This window comes from Oryzias latipes, chromosome 21 (genome assembly GCF_053564925.1).
Source record: "Oryzias latipes strain Hd-rR chromosome 21, Olatipes_Hd-rR_3.1".
NCBI classification, from domain to species: Eukaryota; Metazoa; Chordata; class Actinopteri; order Beloniformes; family Adrianichthyidae; genus Oryzias; species Oryzias latipes.
This window is the reverse complement of record NC_136257.1, coordinates 13,763,732-13,783,397: the sequence shown is the minus strand read 5'-3', so window position 1 is coordinate 13,783,397 and position 19,666 is coordinate 13,763,732. Positions and strand designations below refer to the sequence as shown.

Below are 19,666 nucleotides of genomic sequence, written 5' to 3'. Positions count from 1 at the left end.
GATGGTTCCAAACAGTGTTGCCAGATAGTGTCAGTTTTCCAGCCCAAAAGTCATCTGAAAAACCGCCAGACGTAGCAAAAAACTTCCCACCCTTTTATGACTGCGGACCACGGGGGTTGGGGGGCATTGAAGTGCGGTGAGGTTGATGGCTGGTGAGGCACTGACTCCTCTGGAGTCAGATTTACAATTAGGTGTTAGAGAAAAGAAGAGCACAGATACACAGCAAGTGGGATTGTGGGTGTTGGGGGTGGGGGTGTTAGAGGGGTTACTGATGAACCTGACTGCAGTGGGAGCTGTTTATGAAGTGGAAAGGCTGGACTGACCTGAGAACAGCTCCTCGGAGGATTTTCAAGTTCTTACTGATGAGCTTTTTCAGCCCTCTGATGACCATGGGGCGCAGACTCTGGGAGGGGGGAAAGAGCTAGGGGGAGTTCCAGGGCCAAGGGAGAGATTGCACCTTTTTTAATTTAACGGACCGGTCTTCAAGATGTTGACGGAGGATTACTGTAGCAACGCCACACAGAAAGAGGAACAGTAACGTGACAACACAAACCCCAAGCTTTAATTTTGACACGCATGGATACAACATGGCACAGGAGTCATCATCCTCTCCCCTTCCCACACTCATGGTGCAAAAAAGAAGTACTGTCTATTCAATTCAATTCAATTCAATTCAATTCAATTCAATTTTATTTGTATAGCCCAAAATCACAACAACAGTCGTCTCGATGGGCTTCGAAGTAAAACATGAAATCAAAAGGATCACGAATACAAAGAGTTCAATAGAAAAATACTAAAATGAACTAACAAACTGACTAAGCTATACTGGCATCCCTGCCCTTAGACCCCCCTTCGCGGTAAGGAAAAACTCCCAAAAAAACCGGATTCCGGAAAAAACGAAGAAACCTCAGGGGTGCCCACATGAAAGAGGGATCCTCCCCCAGGACGGACAGGCGATTTACCAGAACTCTTAGAGAAGAATTAACTTATCTAAATCTACAACTACATATATAAAAGTCCAGCAGACGAGCTTCATCCAGCCGTGGTTATCGGGACAGTCAAAGGCGCGAGTCGAGCCGGAGACAGGAACCACAGCCAGGTGTAGGAGCAGGAGCAGAGACGAGGTACTCGGTCAGGTACAGAGCAGAGACGAGCCAGAGATGAGCCAGAGGCAGGATCCACAGCCAGGTGTAGGAGCAGGAGCAGAGACGAGGTACTCGGTCAGGTACAGAGCAGAGACGAGCCAGAGATGAGCCAGAGGCAGGATCCACAGCCAGGTGTAGGAGCGGGAGCAAAGGCGAGGTAAACGGTCAGGAACTGGAGCACGGATGAGCCAACTGGAGTCTGGAAGCACTCCCACTCCCCAGGAGGGGAGAGGAAAAGAGGGACAATACATGAATCGCACTGCACCAAACAGAGGCATGGAGAACTAAATGATAAATTATGATCAAGAATAGAGGAGAGGAAGGGTAGAAGTAAAAAAGGAAAGAGGACAGAACCCCAGTGCACCATAGTTACCCCAGCTTCAACTTCTAGCAGCCTTTTAAAAGAAATAGTTATTATTAAGTTTAATTTAAACAAACTAACATTAAGTTAAATAATCTCTGAATACTAACTAGTCTGACAATAAGCCTGTCCAAAGAGGAATGTTTTCAGTCTAGCTTTGAATGTAGAAACTGAGTCGGCCTCTCTTACATGAGCTGGGAGTTTATTCCATAAGACAGGGGCTTGGTGGCTAAACGCTCTACCTCCAACCGTACTTTTACTAATTCTAGGAACCACAAGCAGTCCTGCATTTTGCGAGCGAAGTGTTCTGATTGGTTGGTAAGGGACTATGAGGTCCTTAATATAGGACGGGGCCATTCCATGTAAGGCCTTATAGGTTAACAGGAGGATCTTGAACTTAATTCTAGAATCAACTGGGAGCCAATGGAGCGAAACTAACACAGGAGTGATGTGATCTCTTCTGCTGGTTCCAGCTAACAATCTAGCAGCTGCGTTCTGAACAAGCTGGAGACTTCTTAAGGAACTCTTAGGACACGCTGCTAACAAGGAGTTACAGTAATCCAGCTTCGACGTAACAAATGCATGGATGAGTTTTTCAGCATCACTCTTAGAAAGTATATTTCTGATCTTAGCAATATTCCGCAGGTGAAAAAAGGCAGTTCTGCACGCCTGAGATATGTGAGCCTTAAATGATAAATCCTGGTCAAGTAAAACCCCAAGGTTTCTAACTGTGGAATTGGGGGCTATACTTATACCATCCAGGGAGACTATCTGAGCAGACAGAGCATCTCTGAGGTTTTTAGGACCAAGTATAATGACCTCAGTTTTTTCTGGGTTCAAGAGGAGGTAATTAATTGTCATCCAGGTCTTGATGTCACTGATGCAGGCGTTCAGTTTCTCTATCTGGTCATTCTGGTCAGGCTTCATGGATAAATACAACTGCGTATCGTCGGCATAACAATGAAAATTAATGCTGTGTTTCCTGATTATGTTTCCTAGGGGTAACATATAAAGCGTAAACAGGATCGGTCCCAAGACTGAGCCCTGTGGGACTCCATAGTTGACTCGAGTGCACTGAGAGGAATGGCCATTTACATTAACGAACTGATACCTATCGGACAGATAGGATTTAAACCACTGGAGAGCAGATCCTCTGATCCCTTTGTCCTGCTCTAATCTATGGAGTAAAATACCGTGGTCGATAGTGTCAAAGGCTGCACTGAGGTCTAACAGGACCAGAATAGAAAGTAGTCCCTTTTCTGAGGCCAATAACAAGTCATTAGAGACTCTAACTAGTGCAGTTTCCGTACTGTGGTGAGGTCTAAACCCCGACTGAAAGTCTTCAAAGTGGCTGTTGTCCTGTAGGTGGCAGTAAAGCTGCTTAACTACAACTCTTTCTAGGATTTTAGAAATAAAGGGCAGGTTTGATATCGGTCTATAGTTGGCCAAGATGCTAGGATCCAAACTGGGCTTTTTCAGAAGAGGTTTAACAACTGCATATTTAAAAGACTGTGGCACGTAACCCGTTTCCAGAGAGGCATTTATCATTGTTAATATGGGATCATTAATTAGGGGAAAAGTTTCTTTAAAAAGTCTAGTGGGAATTGGGTCTAACAGACACGTTGAGGATTTGGAGGACGTAATAATTGATGTTATTTCCGCTTGATCCACAGCAGTGAAGCAGTCTAATGTTACAGAGGTTTCTATGGATGCCTCCATTTCTACCGCTTCAGCCTGTTCTGGGCTGATAGTAGGAATAACTTGATTTAACTTATGTCTAATATTTGAGATTTTACTATCGAAAAATGTAAGAAAATCATCAGAGCTGAGAGAAACAGGAACATGTGGTTCTACTGAGCTCTGACTGCGAGTTAATTTAGCTATAGTGCTAAAAAGAAATCTTGGATTGTTTCCATTCTCTGATATTAAGGTTGAATAGTACTGGCTTCTAGCTCTACGCAGAGCTTTTTTATAATTTAATAGGCTATGTTTCCAGATATCCAGAGACTGCTCTGAACCGGAGCGGCGCCATTCTCTTTCCAACTTACGGGTTTCTCGTTTAAGAGAACGAGTTTCAGCGTTAAACCACGGTACTACTCGGTTTTGTCTGACGAACTTAGGTTTCAAGGGGGCAACAACATCGAGTGTACTCCTGAGGGCTTGTAAGGCATCATTAACAAAGTGGTCATTTATACTAGGACTATTAAATGTAGCTTTCTTTTTTTGGAAGTTGAAGGTCCCTCTTCTGTCTCCTGGCTGGGCCTTTAACCCCTGGCAAAGAAACTTTCCAAAGACGTTTGTTTTTTACTCATTTTTGTAGTTCCTGGGTTTTATTTTACCGGTAACCTATCACGTGACTGAGAAGAGCGTGATAGGTTGATAAGCGTTACTGGTGACATAGACAGATGTGACAGAGAATTGGGCAATTTTTCAAAATAAAACTTCGTTCAAATTCCGATATAAATAAACCAAAAGTAAAGTATGTTATTTATTATTTCTGTGCAGCCCGGTGCCAAATGACCCACGGACCGGTAGGGGGTTGGGGACCACTGATCTAGACCCCACTAGAAAGTGCTCTGAACCTTTTTTTCTTCAATGATTTGAGAACCTCACTAGTGTCCATGGATTACATGAAATCTTTCCACCTTTATCCACCTTTGTCATGGTAGGGAGAACACGTCAGTGTAAGGGTGGGTTCATCTAAGATAGTACAAGGGTTAAGACAAAAAACAAACTAAAAAAAGGAAACTGGATAAGAGTTTTCAAATACTAAAGCTTTTATAAATATCTTGAGTTACCCGATATACAATCAAATCAAATCAAATTAAACTTTATTTATAAAATAGCACTTCTCATGCATTTGTGCAGCTCCAAGCGCTTCAACATTAAAAACAGAAAACACACAATATTACAGTAAAAACCCAACCCACCCTTCATCCTTCCCACTCCCCTCTGCTAAAACATATGACCCATGGCCCCCATGTACAAAGAATAATGACTATGTAACTGTAAAACTCAATTAAAAATAAATAAATAAAGAAACAAACAAAAAAGTAAGGCTTGGCTCTGCAGTGAGGAAACAGTATATGGGAGTCTCTTCATACCAGGAGCCAGCTTGACCATGGGAGCATCGCCACAGCGCCCACCCAGACTGGGACAACAACGGGGTCCACTTCACAGCCATGAAGCTGCAAAGTTAGACTTCAGCTGCCCCAGGAAGGGCGACGACCACGGCAACAACCACCGACCAAGCCGGCGAGCCCTGGAGGAAAAGATCCCCACAAACACTGGGGCTAAAATCATGATAAGATACTAAAATTAAAGACACAAGATGTATATAAAAACATAAAATTGAGATTAAGATGCATAAAATGAAATTCAATACATAACATAGCGTATACTAAACTAATAGAATAAATTAGCAGTTAAAATCAAGTAAAAGCTAAATTAAAAAGGTAGATCTTGAGCCTCTTCTTAAAAACCTCTACAGTCTCTGCGCCCCTGAGGCTCCCTGGCATGCTGTTCCACAGGCTATGACCGTAATGGCAGTACTACGCCTCACCATAAGTTTTGGTCCTCACCTTAGGAACAACTAAGAGGCCAGCACTGGAGGACCTCAGGGTCCGCAAGGGCTCATATTTTAAAATAATATATCATTTGAATAAGATTCCCTTCTCTACCTCTGTGCCGGTCCCAAGCCCAGTTGCTTTGAGAGGGTTGCGTCAGGAAGGGCATCCGCCGTAAAACATTGCCAAGTTTACCATGCGACTTGTTCGCTGTGGCGACCCCTGATGGGAAAAGCCGAAAGGGAAACAAACATATCATTTGAAAAAGAAGGCCCAAGACCATAAAACATATATAAACCATTAAAAGTATTTTCAAATCAATCCTGAAACGTAGAGGGAGCCAATGCAGCGACTTTAATCCTTGCGCCATCTTAGATGACCCCACCCTTACATTGACGTGTTCTCCCTACCATGAAAAAGGTGGATAAAGGAGGAAAGATTTCATTTAATCCATGGACACCAGTGAGGTTCACAAATCATTAAAGCCACAAGCTCTCGAGCCGCATGTGACTCTTGGCCAATAAGCATGCGGCTCTTTGCGTCTCATCATATTTTCTATATACTGTGCCTCATTTCATAATTTTTTCCCTCTTAAACCACACTCAAACCATCAGAGGGTATAAAAATAAATAATAAATAATACTAAAAGTTATTTGGCAGTGCGAATGTTTGATGCTGCTCCCGACACATAAGTGATCGCCAATCATTTGCGCGGGTTACGCCCAATGCCGTAAAAAATAACTAAACATATGATGTGCGTGCAGACTGTTACCCTCATGGTCAAAATGGTGAAATTCAGAGTTTAAAGATAAACACAGGACGTTTCTGGAAGAACGGGAAGATTCTTACTTTTTTTACTTAACAGAATGGCGTCACTATGTTTATCATTATGAGCTTTTGGAAGCAGTGACATAGTTCATGGCAGAAAAGAACAAAAAATATCCTGGAGAAAATGAAAAACTCTTCCTGATCTGACACAATTTGTCTCCTTTATTAAAAAGTTGAAGCTTTTCAAAGTGCATATTCAAAACGGCCATCATGCCACTTTACTTTTTTGCGGAGCTCCCAGCAGAAAGCTGAAATCAGAATGAATACAGCGCAGAACGTGACACTGCTTGCGCAACTGGACAGAAACAACCGCAGATCCCTTTTCTCATGGATCCTGTAATACAGAGACTGACTGCCTGACATCCCCGCTTGTAACTGATGAGGCAGCGAGCGAACTGGAGATGAATGCGCTGAAATCTCTTTGGAAAAAAGGCCCTGTTACGTTTTGGAGAACGGAGAAATACCCGTGTGTAAAAGAGCTGCTCTCAAGCTGCTGTCGATGTTCTCCTCAATATATGTCTGTGAGTCCCTGTTTATTACCTTAAAACACGTGAAATCAAGGCATCGGTCCATTCTGACCAACACTCACGTAAAGGAACCGATCAGAGAGGCTACAACTGGCCTAGGCGTTAACCCCGCCTACAGCCCCTAAGACTCATGGGAAGTGGGGAATTAAGTGTAAGACAATAAGCCAGGGAGGAATGAGCAGAAGTGACTTGCATGCCGTTTGACTGTTTGTGTGTGTGCTTAAGTTAATGTGCTCTCAATATGGATTGGGGGGGGGGCGGGGCTCAAATAACGCAGCCAGTTTAATGGTAACTTAGCACTTGTTTGCTAACTACGTTGAAGGATGAAATGAGTCTTTTCAATGTATTAACATTTAATAAATTATTTGCTTTTGATGCAAAAAGTTAGTCATTCAATTTTAAATAAAAAAACATATAAAAGCAAGATAATCTAATAAAAGTAAAATTAAATTTAAGTTGCACACAACTGAAATGTAATGTATTCAATGTGTTATGTGTTATGGAAAATAATACGTGTTTGTGTGTGTACGTCTTGGCAGGTCGGTGTGGTGTGTAACCTTTATTTACCCAGGAATTGTCCCATTGAGATTGAGAATCTGTTTTTCGAGGGAGTCCTGGTATGGAAGCGATTCTGTCGCATAAATAAAAAGCAAAGTCAAAACTAGAAATGCTTTTTCATTTTCAAAATGAAGCTGCATTTTTTGACTCAAAAATAAAATAAAAAAGTAATCCACCAAAATGCTTTTTCATTTCCTTCCTCAACACAGCTTATTCTGTCACTTAATTAAAATTAAAATGAAAATGGTATTTGACATTTCATTTTCAAAATGTTATCTGGTAAATGTGTAGCAAAATTCATTTAGAAATGTCTAATTTGACAATTAAAATGTTATTTTATTTTATTTTTAATTTTTCATTTTATTTTTGAGTCAAAAAATGCAGCTTCATTTTGAAAATGAAAAAGCATTTCTAGTTTTGACTTTGATTTTTATTTATGCTACAGAATCGCTTTAACTCTCACAGTGAAAAAATTTGTTTCTTGGTGTCAAACTTGTTTGCCACCCCTGGTCTAGTGGGTCTAGATGACCCAACTCCCAGTGTTAAAGTGCCTAGGATAGCACAAGGGTTACAACCGGTGTAATGTGTTCCCGCCCTCTGGTCCTCGTCTGAACTCGTGCCGCTGAGTTCTGCAGTAGCTGTAGATTTGAAATAGACTTTTTGGATAAACCAGAGAGCAGGGCATTACAATAATCTAAAGGACTAAAAATAAAAGTATGCACAAGCACCTCTGTGCTGGGAAGAGAGAGGAACGGGCAGACTCTGGTAATGTTTTTGAGATGATGTTCTAGAGTGACTGAACTCGCTGTCTAAAGCTGGCTTTGAGTTAGCTGGAAAGAGCAGACAAGCCAGTGTGAGTTAGGAAATATTGAACTTGTGGAGAGACACGCTGAAGTCACCCAGAAAGATGCAGGACAAGGAGAAACACTGCAGGCACAACACAACACCAGGGTTTCTTTACCTGGAGTGACTAGTTTGATCACTCTAACAGTCAGAGCTCTGTTACTCCTGGTTGGTGAGTAGTTTTTAAGTCTGGCTTTACCTGAGTTTGTTGCACAGAGAGGATTTAACTCAGGTAACAGAGGGGACATCTAGAAAGGAAACTTCTGGACTCACCAGTGAGTGGGGTCTCAGAGGTCAGACATCCCCTGTTCACCGAGTCACTTCAAAAGCTAATGACTTGCTCTATCTCAGCAGAGACAGAAGGGCAGACAGTGTGAGCGGAACACAGGCACTTGAGAAAAATGATCAAACACCATGATGTCCATTAAGGCACAACAAATACACTACAGTCACAAACAACAGGCGGCAGGGACAAAAACGTGATTCTCTCTGTGAGCACACACAGACGCACAATCAGTGTACAGATCTGCAGACAAAATCACTCTACGGTTACAAAGAAAGATTTCTACAACAACAGCTGACATTTAACACCAAAGAGCAGGCTGGATGGTGGCTTTTTCTGTACTTTAGGAGCCAGATGAGACTTTTCTGCTGCAAAATTTAGGCTTTGTTGCACCACTTTACCCTTTCCCTGGGGAAAGTAATACTTAGGATTATATACAAAATAAAAGTTACATCGTGTAAGAAGAAAGAGCTTAAATCTTTTTTTTAATCAATAACACAAAAAGAAAAGAACATATACTAGGAATAGCATTTACTATATCATTAAAAGTTGAAGAACAGATTGTCCTAAAACGGCTTTTTATGAAAAGTGAAGCCTCACTTTTAACATGCTTACCCGGTATAGTGCCATATCACTGTGCAGAGTCATGTTTTATAAAGTTTTGAAAGTTTAATATAGAAAAAATAAACAACTAAAATGCTATGAGGAAACATTTGAAAAGGAAAAAAAGCCCAAAATACTAATTTACCAAGATAAAATGTGGGATTTATTCTGATGAATAGCGTTCAACAAGACAAATATCAAACAACAAACATACAAACTAGCTTTCAAGCACTATTTCTTAACATCAAAACAAAGATTTGACTTATTAAACAGCAATTTTTTATTTTTTTTATTTATCCCTGTAAACAACTCCCATGAAAACTGAAGACAGACATGTTTCCGACAGCATAAGAAAGTCCCTTCATTAGCTACTCTTCACATAACAAAAGATTTGTTTATGGTACACAAGTTTTCAATGAGCTTTATGACGGCTTTTCTTTGACAGGATTTGATCCTATTTATATTTCCAGTGTGTGTTCAGTCAGTATGTTAATATATTTTTTTAAATACACATCTTTTCCTTGAGGATGGTTTAAGTTTTGGCAAAGTCTCCAAAGTCTCTGCATCATGAAGTCATTGCCATCCCAAATTCTGCAGGAAAATGTTTGTTTTGCTTAAATGGATCCAGAAAGCCAAAATTTTACATAAATGGCTAGTTTGATCTTGTTTGTACATTATGAGCTTTTACATTAGGTCCTCAAATATTTAGAATTCTGTAAATATGTAAATGATCTCGCGTATTGCTGCTATCTGCTAGCTTTCCGCTATCTACAAGATCTGGAAGTGAATGTGTGCTGTTAAACCCAAAAACAAAATCTCAATATCTCGGCCTAATCTTTAATTAAGACTATAATTGATTCAATAAACAATTATTTGAAGATAAAGGCAAAATGTCAGCATATTTATTAATGTAAATGAGTAATAAATGACTATGAATTTAGGCCATTCGTTGTTTATTATGAAGAACTCACTGATAGACTTTTTATTTTTTTCTGACTTTTGTGTTTATTTGAAATCTGCAACTTAAATCACAAACATGGATTCAAACACAGCCTTGAATAGAAAGAGTTGAGGATAATAAAGTTAGCATTGTGTTTAGCAGCTGGCGTTCTTCCTGCCTTACAGTCTCATGTGGAAATGCTTTCTGTGGTGACTGTTTTCATGGGATTTGTTGACACTTGGTTATAAACTGACCAAATATGTCATCCTTTCAGTTTAACCTCTGCTGTGATTGTAAGACAAGCTACTGTAGGACAAACACGGATGATTCTGCGTTGGCTCAAACATTTACAGCCTTTTGTCTGAAGCCAAAAAGCAGCTCAATTCTGCAGAGCTAGTCATCAACACCAACACTGTGTGCACTTCTTTGACAAACGCACATCCAAAGCAGAGTATCAATGCATACGTACAGTCAAAGCCCACACATACACAGCAAGACAAGATCAGACAAGGACATGTATGAAAAATATGAATGTCATTGGCATTTCATGGAAACTGGCTTCTCCGATTCTTCCTACACCAGTAGCGGTTTTAGGCACGGGCCATACGGGCGATCGCCCGGGGCGGAAAAATGACGGAGGGGCGGCGCCAGCGGCTCAGCTCTTGTAAAATACTTTATGCATCACTATTGGTTTACTTATATCACAGAGTTTGTAACAGCCTGAAACCTGGCGGCGCCCCCGCCCCGCAGCTGCGCTCCCTGCTGTCTTTGAGAAGTAGACGCAAATGTGTGTGAGAAGGAGAAGGGAGGGGGCGCGGGGTGAAGAAGGAGAAGGGAGGGGGCGCGGGGTGAAGAAGGAGAAGGGAGGGGGCGCGGGGTGAAGGGTGCAGGCTGAGGTGAGCACGGAGCACAAAACGCATGCGCAAACCTGGCTGGATCTTCTTCCAGGGGGGCGACGGTCGCGGGCCGCGGCTCAGTGCTTGATGAAAAAATAAAAATAAAAATTGCGCCGCCATGTAGCGAATTGGCGCCCCTGGGTGCAGCTGCACGCGCTCCTGCTGGAAATGTTTGACGAACGGGGGGGGGGGGGGGGGGCTGCGGGTATAAAAAAAGTATAAAAAATCATGCTTTTTTGGTTATTTCAAATAAAAAATGGGAAAACAAAAAAAAATTCTTCACTTAGATGACAGTTGGTTTAGTCGACAGACTTGATACCTATGTCAGGACATTTATGCTAAATGCAAAAACATCTGAAATATGGAGAAAAAAGGTCAAAGCTGGTGCCCAATTTAGAAAGAAAAGAGAAGAAGAGGAGAAAAGAGACAAAGAAAAGGGTATTATCGCATAGCTAGATGCACGTTTTCTAAATTCGAATGTTATCTGCCCTCCAACAACAACAACGTTGCAGAGGAAAAATCTCTTGTTTGGTCTATCATGACCAAAACTGAAGTAGGCCCAAATATTGCAAATAACGTCATTTTTAAGATATTTATTCTTAAATGTTTGCTCTGCCTTAACTTGTAACATTAGTTATGATTCGTGTGTCTGTCTGCTCTGCTGTAACACAAAGTTTTTGTTGTGTTTTATTGTTGTATATTAGTTCATAATGTTAAATAAGCTGTGATGGTAGCATGCTGCTGCTGCTGCTGCTGCTGCTGCTGCTGCTGCTGCTGCTGCTGCTGCTGCTGTTAGCTTTTCAAAACTCCAGTTGATCAAGTCATACCTGAGATCACCAATGTCTCAGGAGCAACTCACTAACCTGCTGTTGTTAGTATCAATCATTCAGGGGGGGAGCAGATTTCATATGATGACGTTATTGACAAGCTTGCATCAGGAAGGCCACAAAGGTTAGGTTTTAGTTAGTGTTTTCTGTTCTTAGTGCTGCAGTTACATTTATTCTAGTGTGTTATTAGTGTGATTTGTAGTTTATAATATTTATTTCAGATTGTTTGTGTTTATTAAATATTTCCTAACTGTATTTTCAGTTACAATAAATGGACAAAGTGACTCTATGGGGGGGGGGGGGGGCGGGGGGGGGGGGGGGGGCGCTAGAGGAGGGCCTCGCCCGGGGAGTAATTCAGGGTAGAACCGCCACTGTCCTACACCGTCAGGTTTCTTCCTTCGTTTCTTTCCAAATTTGACTCGTTGATTAACTTTTGACTGATCTATTTGCTCCAATTCTCAGTGTCATTTCAGCCCACTACTGCTCGTCTCTCTGAAACCTCAGTGTTTGCAGAAGTGTTTGCATCAGCTGAACTGCGTCTCTCATGAAAAATCAATAACTAATCCTCCTAAACGTTACATTTTTCACTACTTTGTAGCTCAGGCCTCAAAATAGTGCACCAGAGGGGTGAGAATACAGTTCATATGGAGCTCTGTCTGCTTAAGACACAGACGACTGAGAGAACGGATGCTGGGGGTTTAACTGTGGGGCAGAAGGCCTTTCTTGTAGGCCACAAAGCCGGCTGCTGCGGCCACAGACAGGAAGCTGGAGACCCCCATGAACCTCAGCAGACCGCCGACTGAAGGCAAATTCCTCTCCCAGAAGGTGGTGTGGAATGGAAGTGCTGGGACGTCCTGCATGGGAAGATCAGCAAATTTAGGTTGAAGCTTTTTCTGCACTTTGAAAGGTAAAACTAAAAATAAAGTATTCAATTGAATGAATGGACTTTTACATATTAGCGTGGCTTAAAAACAGAGATCATATGATGTGTGCCAACCACAGTCAGGAGCTGAGGAACCAGCCTCCACAGTCCTGAGGTGAACATTCTTACCATGCTCTCAGGCTCCGGCTGCCAGACCTGATTCTGGTGGATTTTACCCATCGCACACATAATCTGTAAAAACATTTGATATTTTTAATGAATCAAACATTTATCTCTAAAGTGTGTCTGACTTTACGCTTGACATATTTTACAACAGCAAAATACCCAACATTCTGACACGGTGAATATCCCTGAATTACTGCTGTTACAGTTAAAAAGATAAATACTTTTTCAATAAATACAGATAATATACTTTCTCAATGTAAATTAACCTTAACGATAATAAACATATAAGGCAACCATTGGCATCGAAAGAGTTTGAATTTTTTCTATTGAGCATTTAGTGTTTTGAAAACATAAAATAGGATTTTTTTTCTAATAGATTAGTAGTTTGAACATGTGAAATAGGAATTAATAAACATAAGTAAATAACAACATATTTCTGCTGTAAAGGAAAAGAGGCACTTTTTTCTTTATCAAAAAAAGAAAAAAAATGTGAACAACTCCAGCACAACAAACCAAAAATAGTTTTCATGAATAAAATACTTTTCAAAGCTGGATCGGTTTGGTAAAGCTCTTATATTTATACCTTTAAAGACCCGCTCCAATGAAAAAGGTGTTTTTTGTGTTTTTTAAACTGTTTTTTTTTTGCTGATGATGAAGGACACGCATAAAGAAAATTAAGCTCAAAATTGCGTTTCTGAATATTTCTCTTTTTAAACCCTGGTGAATCAGAAGCAGACACCAAAATGCTGTTTGAAAAGATTATAGCAGTGACAATCTGCAGCTCACAAACTCCCTGCTCCGCTCCATTGCATGCATCCACTCGTAGACAAATAGATCCATGTACATCTTTGTTTTCCGAACTGGTATCTAGATGAAAGCTGTACGGCTGGATAACTCTGGTATTAATCACCATTTTTGTTGCACCGGTAATGTTAAGTTGTGGGTTGAGGGGCTGTAAGCTAGCGGGAGTGTGTTTATATTTATGGATGATGGGAAGTGGGTGCGAGGTTAGTACAGGAAAATAGTCCCGCCTACAAAGGTGAATTTCTGATGAACTCCTGCTGCTCTGCAAAAACTATGTCTGGGACAGAACCCAGGTTTTTTGATTTAGGCTAAAAACGTCAAAACCATAATTAAAAGACCACTGGGAACACTTTTACAAGTGTTGGAGTGGGACTTTTAATAACCAAACATCCGCTGTGTGACTGAAAGTGGAGGAGCTATAGTTACAAACAAAAAATAAAATCATCATTAAGCACAATTATAAACTAATGACTGTCAACTTTTTGGAGAACTTTTATGTGAGTCTTATAGTTAAACAAATGCTCTTGTTGTTTTAAACATAAATGTTACTATAATGTACAGTCATATCAACTTTCCAGACATGAATTACTGAGCGGAGTGTGTGAACAGTGCATCGTGCGCTCTGGGTCTGGCTGTGGGGCTCTGACCTCTCTGGCTGCCCTCTCTCCTGCTTGTACGGCTCCCTCCATGTATCCGCTCCACTCTGTGGCCGTTTCTGTGCCAGCGAAGAACAACCTCCCCACCGGCTCCCTCAGAACTCTACAGGAGGAAGAAATATATTTCATTTGGTAACATTTCAAGGTGTGTATGTATATACAGTGTCCACACACGAGCACGCGCAAACGCAGGCCCACACGTGCACACACACATCCACACACATATATAAAACGAGTAACGAGTGTCCTGCGTGGATTCCAGCGCGTGGCTGCGTTCCCACCAAACGGGACGTAAGATTTCCATATGAAGTCAGGACAGACCCGATAAGAGGTTTTGCAGGGCGTTTTGAACGTCAGGAATGGTGCAGCGGTCTGGCTGTAGCACATTTTGATCAATGCAAACCGTTTGGGGCGTTAAAATGCATCCAGAGTTCAAATATTTGAGCCTTGGTGAAAAAGACACATCAATCAATCAGGGACCCAGAGTTGATACGGTGATGGCGTGATCAGTGGGCGGAGTCCAAAACCAACATGGAGAGAATCCAATCATTCTCCCCCTGGGCTTTATTATGTTTTTCTTATTTGTATAAAGACAATTAGAAAAATTTAATTTTTAATTTTTTCTTTCCTCTGACTAAAGTGGGACAGAAAGTCGTCAAACTGGGTCACAGAGAGATGGAAGTACTGCTAAAAGTTCCATCATTTAGATGATTCCCTGTAGGGATGAGGCTAAAAACTTTGGACAGTAGCTTTTACCACTTATGTGGCAACTTAGCCATCAAGTGGTGAAGCACATACAGTAAACTGACAGAGCAAGGTCAGCAGATGTTTAGCATAGGGGTCACCAACCTTCTGCTCTCATTCACTACAGGCCTCCTAACTTCATGTGGCCTTTAGATTAGCTCAAAAACATTGTGGAGGATGCAGTGACGTGCGGTAAGGTTGATGGCTGGTGAGGCACTGACTCCTCTGGAGTCAGATTTACAATTGTAAGAACTAAATATTTCACTATTCATCCAACAGCAGGTAACAGCATATAAGATACACACAAGAAGATCTTTGTCCTACAGAGAATATTTCTTTTATAGACATGGATAGAACACTCTTCTTGTGTATAAATTCTTCATATATACTGTAAACAAATTAAAGTATACAGATGTGTTCGGCACACATTTCATTTCTACCTCAAGTAACTATTTATAGTATTTTTCCAAGTTCAAATTCTGTTGCTTTAATGTTATCAAAAGTTGTCTGTGAAAATGATCGTAAAAATAATTCTTTGGGCCTAAAATTTATTACACATTTAAAAATTTATAATTTATAATTTATTTTCCACTTACTGTCATGTTGTTTTTAAAAAACATGCGTGGCCTTATTTTTTGAGTCTGTGCGCTGCTCTTCAACGCAGATGCATGGAAAATAATCTTAAATTTATTTATCTTTTTCGAGTTTATCACAATCATGACAGGTGAAGCTGAGCCTCACTTGCCTCATCTGACTGCATGTCACTGGGAGGATGTCATGGAAGAAGGTTTTGACCAAAACCAAGTGCTGCAAATCCTGAACGAAGTGCCCAGAACTGTAGATGCCTCATACTAGGAGATTTCAACAATTTGTGCTTCCCACTTTGTTGGAGATTACCTCTTCCTGTTCCAACATGACTGCCCACCAGTGCACAAAGAGGGTTCATAAAGACATGCAGGTGTCAGTTTAGTGTGAAAAACTGGACTGGTCTGCTGAGAACCAGACTTTCTCAGAGTCTAAGCTCATTTTTGGCCTTCTGGAAGATCAAGCATTCCCATAAACGTCCTCAGAAGAATAAAAGCTGTTCCAACAGCAGAAGCTGGACCAAAGTCACACTAAGCTACGTTCACACCGGTCTCTGCAACGTGTGTTCAAGCAACCACTTCCAATGAAAAGTCTATGTAAGCGCACGGGAATGCGCATCTCAGGCCTCTGCGTTCAAAACTCTTGAATTCACACATTGCTACAAACATTTCTAAAGCCATTTTGACACATGGATGGCATCTCTTTTAATGCACAGAAGTGCCAACTGTTGGAAAAGTGATCATGAAGGAGAAATGAATCATTCCGGTTTGTGGCCACCTGGAATTCTATGATACCAAGTCTTTCATTTATCGGAATACACTGCTCTTCAAAATGTAGGCGGTGGACATGCGCTAGTAAACAGTAGAAAAAGAAGAAGAAGCCCTTCTCTGCTTTTATAGCGTGAACACCATGGGCTATACTCAAGTTTAAGTTTAGCATGTTCTTGAACATCTAGTGTGAATGCAGCATTAACCCCAATAGAACCTGAATGTGTGTGTGTGTAAAGGCAAATGAGTGAATACTTCATCCACATCAATATAATCATAAGAATTTTCATTCACAGGAAATACAAAAGACTACGTCGCAATTCGTCCCGGTGTGTACGGGCCTTTACATTGACATTTTTTCCCTACCATGACAAAGGTGGATAAAGGTGGAAAGATTTCATGTAATCCATGGACACCAGTGAAGATCAAAAATCATTGAAGAAAAAAGGTTCAGAGCACTGTCTAGTGGGTCTAGATGACCCAACTCCCAATGTTAAAGTGCCTAGGATAGCACAAGCGTTAAACATGTTTTTTTTTGCAGTGAAATTTATTCAAGTGATAAACTGACCAATCAGATGCCTCGTTAAAACTAAGCGGTCTCACATCCAATATTCAAAATGTTTGATTGACAGATTTTCCTGAGCCTGCTTTCTGGTAGCAGGGGTGTGGACTTCAAACAAGGTCACGCCTGATTGGTGAGATTGAACATTTGCAAAAAAATCGGCAACAGAATTGACTTTATTTGGGACTGAAAGTGAGCCATTTTCTATGGGTGACGTCACACTGACTCGGTCCAGTTCTCATTACAGTCAACAATCCAGACCCCTGATGAATCTTGACCTACCCCATAATAGCAGGCACAGTCCCATCTGGCTTTGTGTCATCAAGTGTCAGTCCAATTGGAGCACCCTCTTCCTCAATCACCATGGTTCCACAGTAGTGACTCCAGCTTCACCCGCTCACCCAGCTCTTTGGCCATGCCCTCGCTGATCTGACCAGATCCGCCCAGGAACTTCCTCTCCTTCAGATAGAGAGAGGCATCAGTCAGAGCAGAACTATTCACAACATGACTTGTTTTCACATTGATCTACTTTCTACCTACCAGATTTATTCAAGCCAAAAAACAGTGAACCTGACAAAAATATTCATATGGCAAACATTGCATGTTCAAACAAAAAAGAAAAACAGAAGACGTTGACCACCAGAAGGCATAAAACCAGTCAAAACTCAAATATGCAAAATGCTGCTAATAATAAATAAAATAAAAAATATACATGAATAAAAAAATCTGTTCACAGAAATAAATCTATAACTTAATTATGAATAAATAATATTTAGTTTACAAAATAAATTAACTTCATAAACAAAGATTTGCTCACAAATAATAATTCACATTAACTCTTTTAGGATAAAAAAGAAGAAGATTGCATGTGAATCACTTTGCATTGAACACTTGACTTGAATTGAACAGCATGTAACAGGCAGTGATTTATGAACTGGAAAAAAATGTACTCAATACATTTCAATGAGAAATATAAGCTTGCACCTCACTGAGGATCTTTGTCATTCTTGGTGGCAAAGAGGCAACTGCAGTGATCAAGCTCTTCTCCAGGCACAGTCTGTTTCTTTGCTTTGTTTTGATCAGCATCATTGCTGAGAAGGAGGCCTCACATAAATATGTGGATGCAAACGGTAGCAGCTGCTCCAAAGCTTTCTGTCCCAGCTCAGGGTGCTCCTGCCTCACACACAGCCAAAACGGTGTGAGAGTGGATGCACCACACTTCATCTGCAGGCCACGGTCAGATGCTACTTCCTTCACTTTTTCCTGACGAGTGACAGGAAGCTTGCTTCTGTTTGCTTCAGACAAGAGAAATGGGTTTCTCACCCAATCCAGCTGCACAGATGTCTCATCCATGTCAGTAAAGTAGGAGCGAAATCCGGTGGTGAAATCCTCCTGATCACATGGCCTTTTCCACATCTCTGCTTTCTTCAGGAAACCCCCCACCTTGTCATACAGGTTCAGGATGCTGGTGTCCTTGCCCTGCAGGGACATGTTCAGATCATTCAGTTTCCTGAATATATCTGCCAGATTATAGCAAAGCTTTGCAAGCCAGTCCGTGTCCTCAAACATGGTGGCATGGGGAGATCCGTGCTCTGTCAGGAAGGTGTGCACTTCAGCTGGCAACTCAAACAGCCTGCTCAGTACTCATCCACGGGACAGCCAGCGTACTTCAGGATGCAGGAGCAGTTCTGTGTGTTCAGCTCCCGTATTTCCACAGAGGCTGCGGAACAAACGTGCATTAAGTGGCCTTGACTTGATAAAGATTAGAACTTTAATGCTGTCGTTCAAAACTCCTTTTCTTGGACGCTAGCGCTTCCCTGTGTATCACACAGTGCGTCCACTTGATGTGGGGATTTTCTTTTTTAATCCGTGCTATGAGCCCTTTCGTGCTGCCCGTCGTTGATGCAGCCGCATCTGTGCAGACGATGCTGCAGGATTTCCAGCTGATAAACATGTTAACGACATTAAAAATGTCCTCTCTGGTTGTTTACCCCTCCATTTCTTTGCAGAATAGAACGTGTTCACAGATGTCGTCCGTGTCAATGTATCTTAAATGCAACAAGTTGCGCATGTCCACTCACATCTGTGGATTCATCCAGCTGCAGTGAAAATGAGTCGCCAAGTTTCCCCACAACTTGTTCGATAATGTCTGTGCCCATGATATCTATTCTGCGGAAAACTGTGTCATTAGACAGAGGCACAGTTTTTTATGTATCTGCTGATTTTTTGTCCAGCATAGTTTCGGCCAATACCACAGCGGCGGGGAGCAGTAGGTCTTCCGCTATGGTGATCGGTTGTTTGGCTTTAGCAACAAACAAGCAAAGACACCGCGTAAGAAGCCTCCAGGGCTTTGGCTGATGTAGTGGAGACTTTTCGCATTGTGGCTTGGGATGACTTGAAATCAGAAAGCTTTCTCCTGAAGAACTCTGGTGCCTTACCAACGTGACATCTATGTTTTGTGGTGAGATGCCGCTGGAGGTGTGCCGGCTTCATGCTAGCGTTGGCTAACTTCTCCCCGCAAAAAAAAAAACAAAAAAAAAAACACAGTGCCTGGGGTGGGTCAGAGCTCGTGGACGTAAATCCCATTAAAACTTATTCTTCCATGTACTTTCTGGACTTCGTCGCCTCTTGTTTTGTTTTCTTTTTCACTTGTCCATCTCTTCTTTCAGCAGCATGGCTGCTGCGCTTTAACCACGCCTCCATAGTTAGTCGTTGATGAGTGCGTGACGTCAGTGGGTCAAACTAACTTGGTGTCCGGGGGGGGGGGGGGGGGGGCAGTTTTATTTCAAAGGACATTGAAACAAAATACTGAATATACAATTCAATGAATGAACACATATTTATATTTTATGGAACTTTTTACAAAATAATTTTTCTCAGGTTTATTATAAGGATGAGCCCACTGATTTAGATAGATATTTTGAAAAGCTTCACGTACCCCCTACAGTACCTCCACGTACCCCCATTTGAGAACCACTGTATATGATATGCTGGTTACATCAATATGATGTTATAGTATGATGTAGCATGGTATCTTTGATATCTGTGATGTCATCATACAAGAGCCGATTGGTGTGACCACAGATTACATCATCAGACCAAAATCTATATATACCGGTAGGA

The 19,666-nt window shown here is 41.4% G+C and overlaps 1 protein-coding gene and 1 long non-coding RNA gene across 10 annotated transcripts; both read right to left on the bottom strand.

Annotated features, from left to right (window-relative positions):
• Positions 1-540: 540 nt before the first annotated feature.
• On the bottom strand, positions 541-7,401 carry LOC144988700 (uncharacterized). Its single transcript, XR_013652679.1, has 2 exons — positions 5,187-7,401; positions 541-4,768 (listed from the first exon to the last, which is right to left on the bottom strand). It is a non-coding gene; the product is annotated as an uncharacterized LOC144988700 (long non-coding RNA).
• A 1,453-nt stretch (positions 7,402-8,854) lies between these two features.
• LOC144988699 (amine oxidase [flavin-containing]-like) lies at positions 8,855-19,308 on the bottom strand. 9 transcript variants are annotated; one of them, XR_013652677.1, is made up of 6 exons: positions 18,625-19,308; positions 17,528-18,022; positions 16,826-17,002; positions 13,877-13,988; positions 12,429-12,491; positions 8,855-12,231 (listed from the first exon to the last, which is right to left on the bottom strand). XR_013652677.1 is itself a non-coding variant. In XM_078939483.1 (5 exons), the coding sequence occupies exons 2-5, from the start codon at positions 16,906-16,908 to the stop codon at positions 12,076-12,078; spliced, it is 414 nt and encodes a 137-aa protein (XP_078795609.1). In that variant the 5' UTR covers positions 16,909-17,002; positions 17,528-19,266; the 3' UTR covers positions 8,855-12,075. The 9 variants fall into 9 exon arrangements, 5 of the variants coding, with proteins under 5 accessions (XP_078795609.1, XP_078795610.1, XP_078795612.1 ...); XR_013652675.1 differs by having other exon boundaries at positions 17,528-18,263; positions 18,625-19,304; XR_013652676.1 differs by having other exon boundaries at positions 17,528-18,263; positions 18,982-19,304.
• Between the last annotated feature and the right edge of the window lie 358 nt (positions 19,309-19,666).

Bases quoted from the DNA above. Each gene is read 5' to 3' on its own strand.
- LOC144988699 (XM_078939483.1), bottom strand. From the start codon at position 16,908: ATGGTGATTGAGGAAGAGGGTGCTCCAATTGGACTGACACTTGATGAC. The intron at 13,989-16,825 runs GTAGGTCAAGAT...TTCCTCCTGTAG, and splicing joins ACTGTGCCTGCTATTATGGG to AGTTCTGAGGGAGCCGGTGG. The intron at 12,492-13,876 runs GTCAGAGCCCCA...ATGTTTTTACAG, and splicing joins GAGAGAGGGCAGCCAGAGAG to ATTATGTGTGCGATGGGTAA.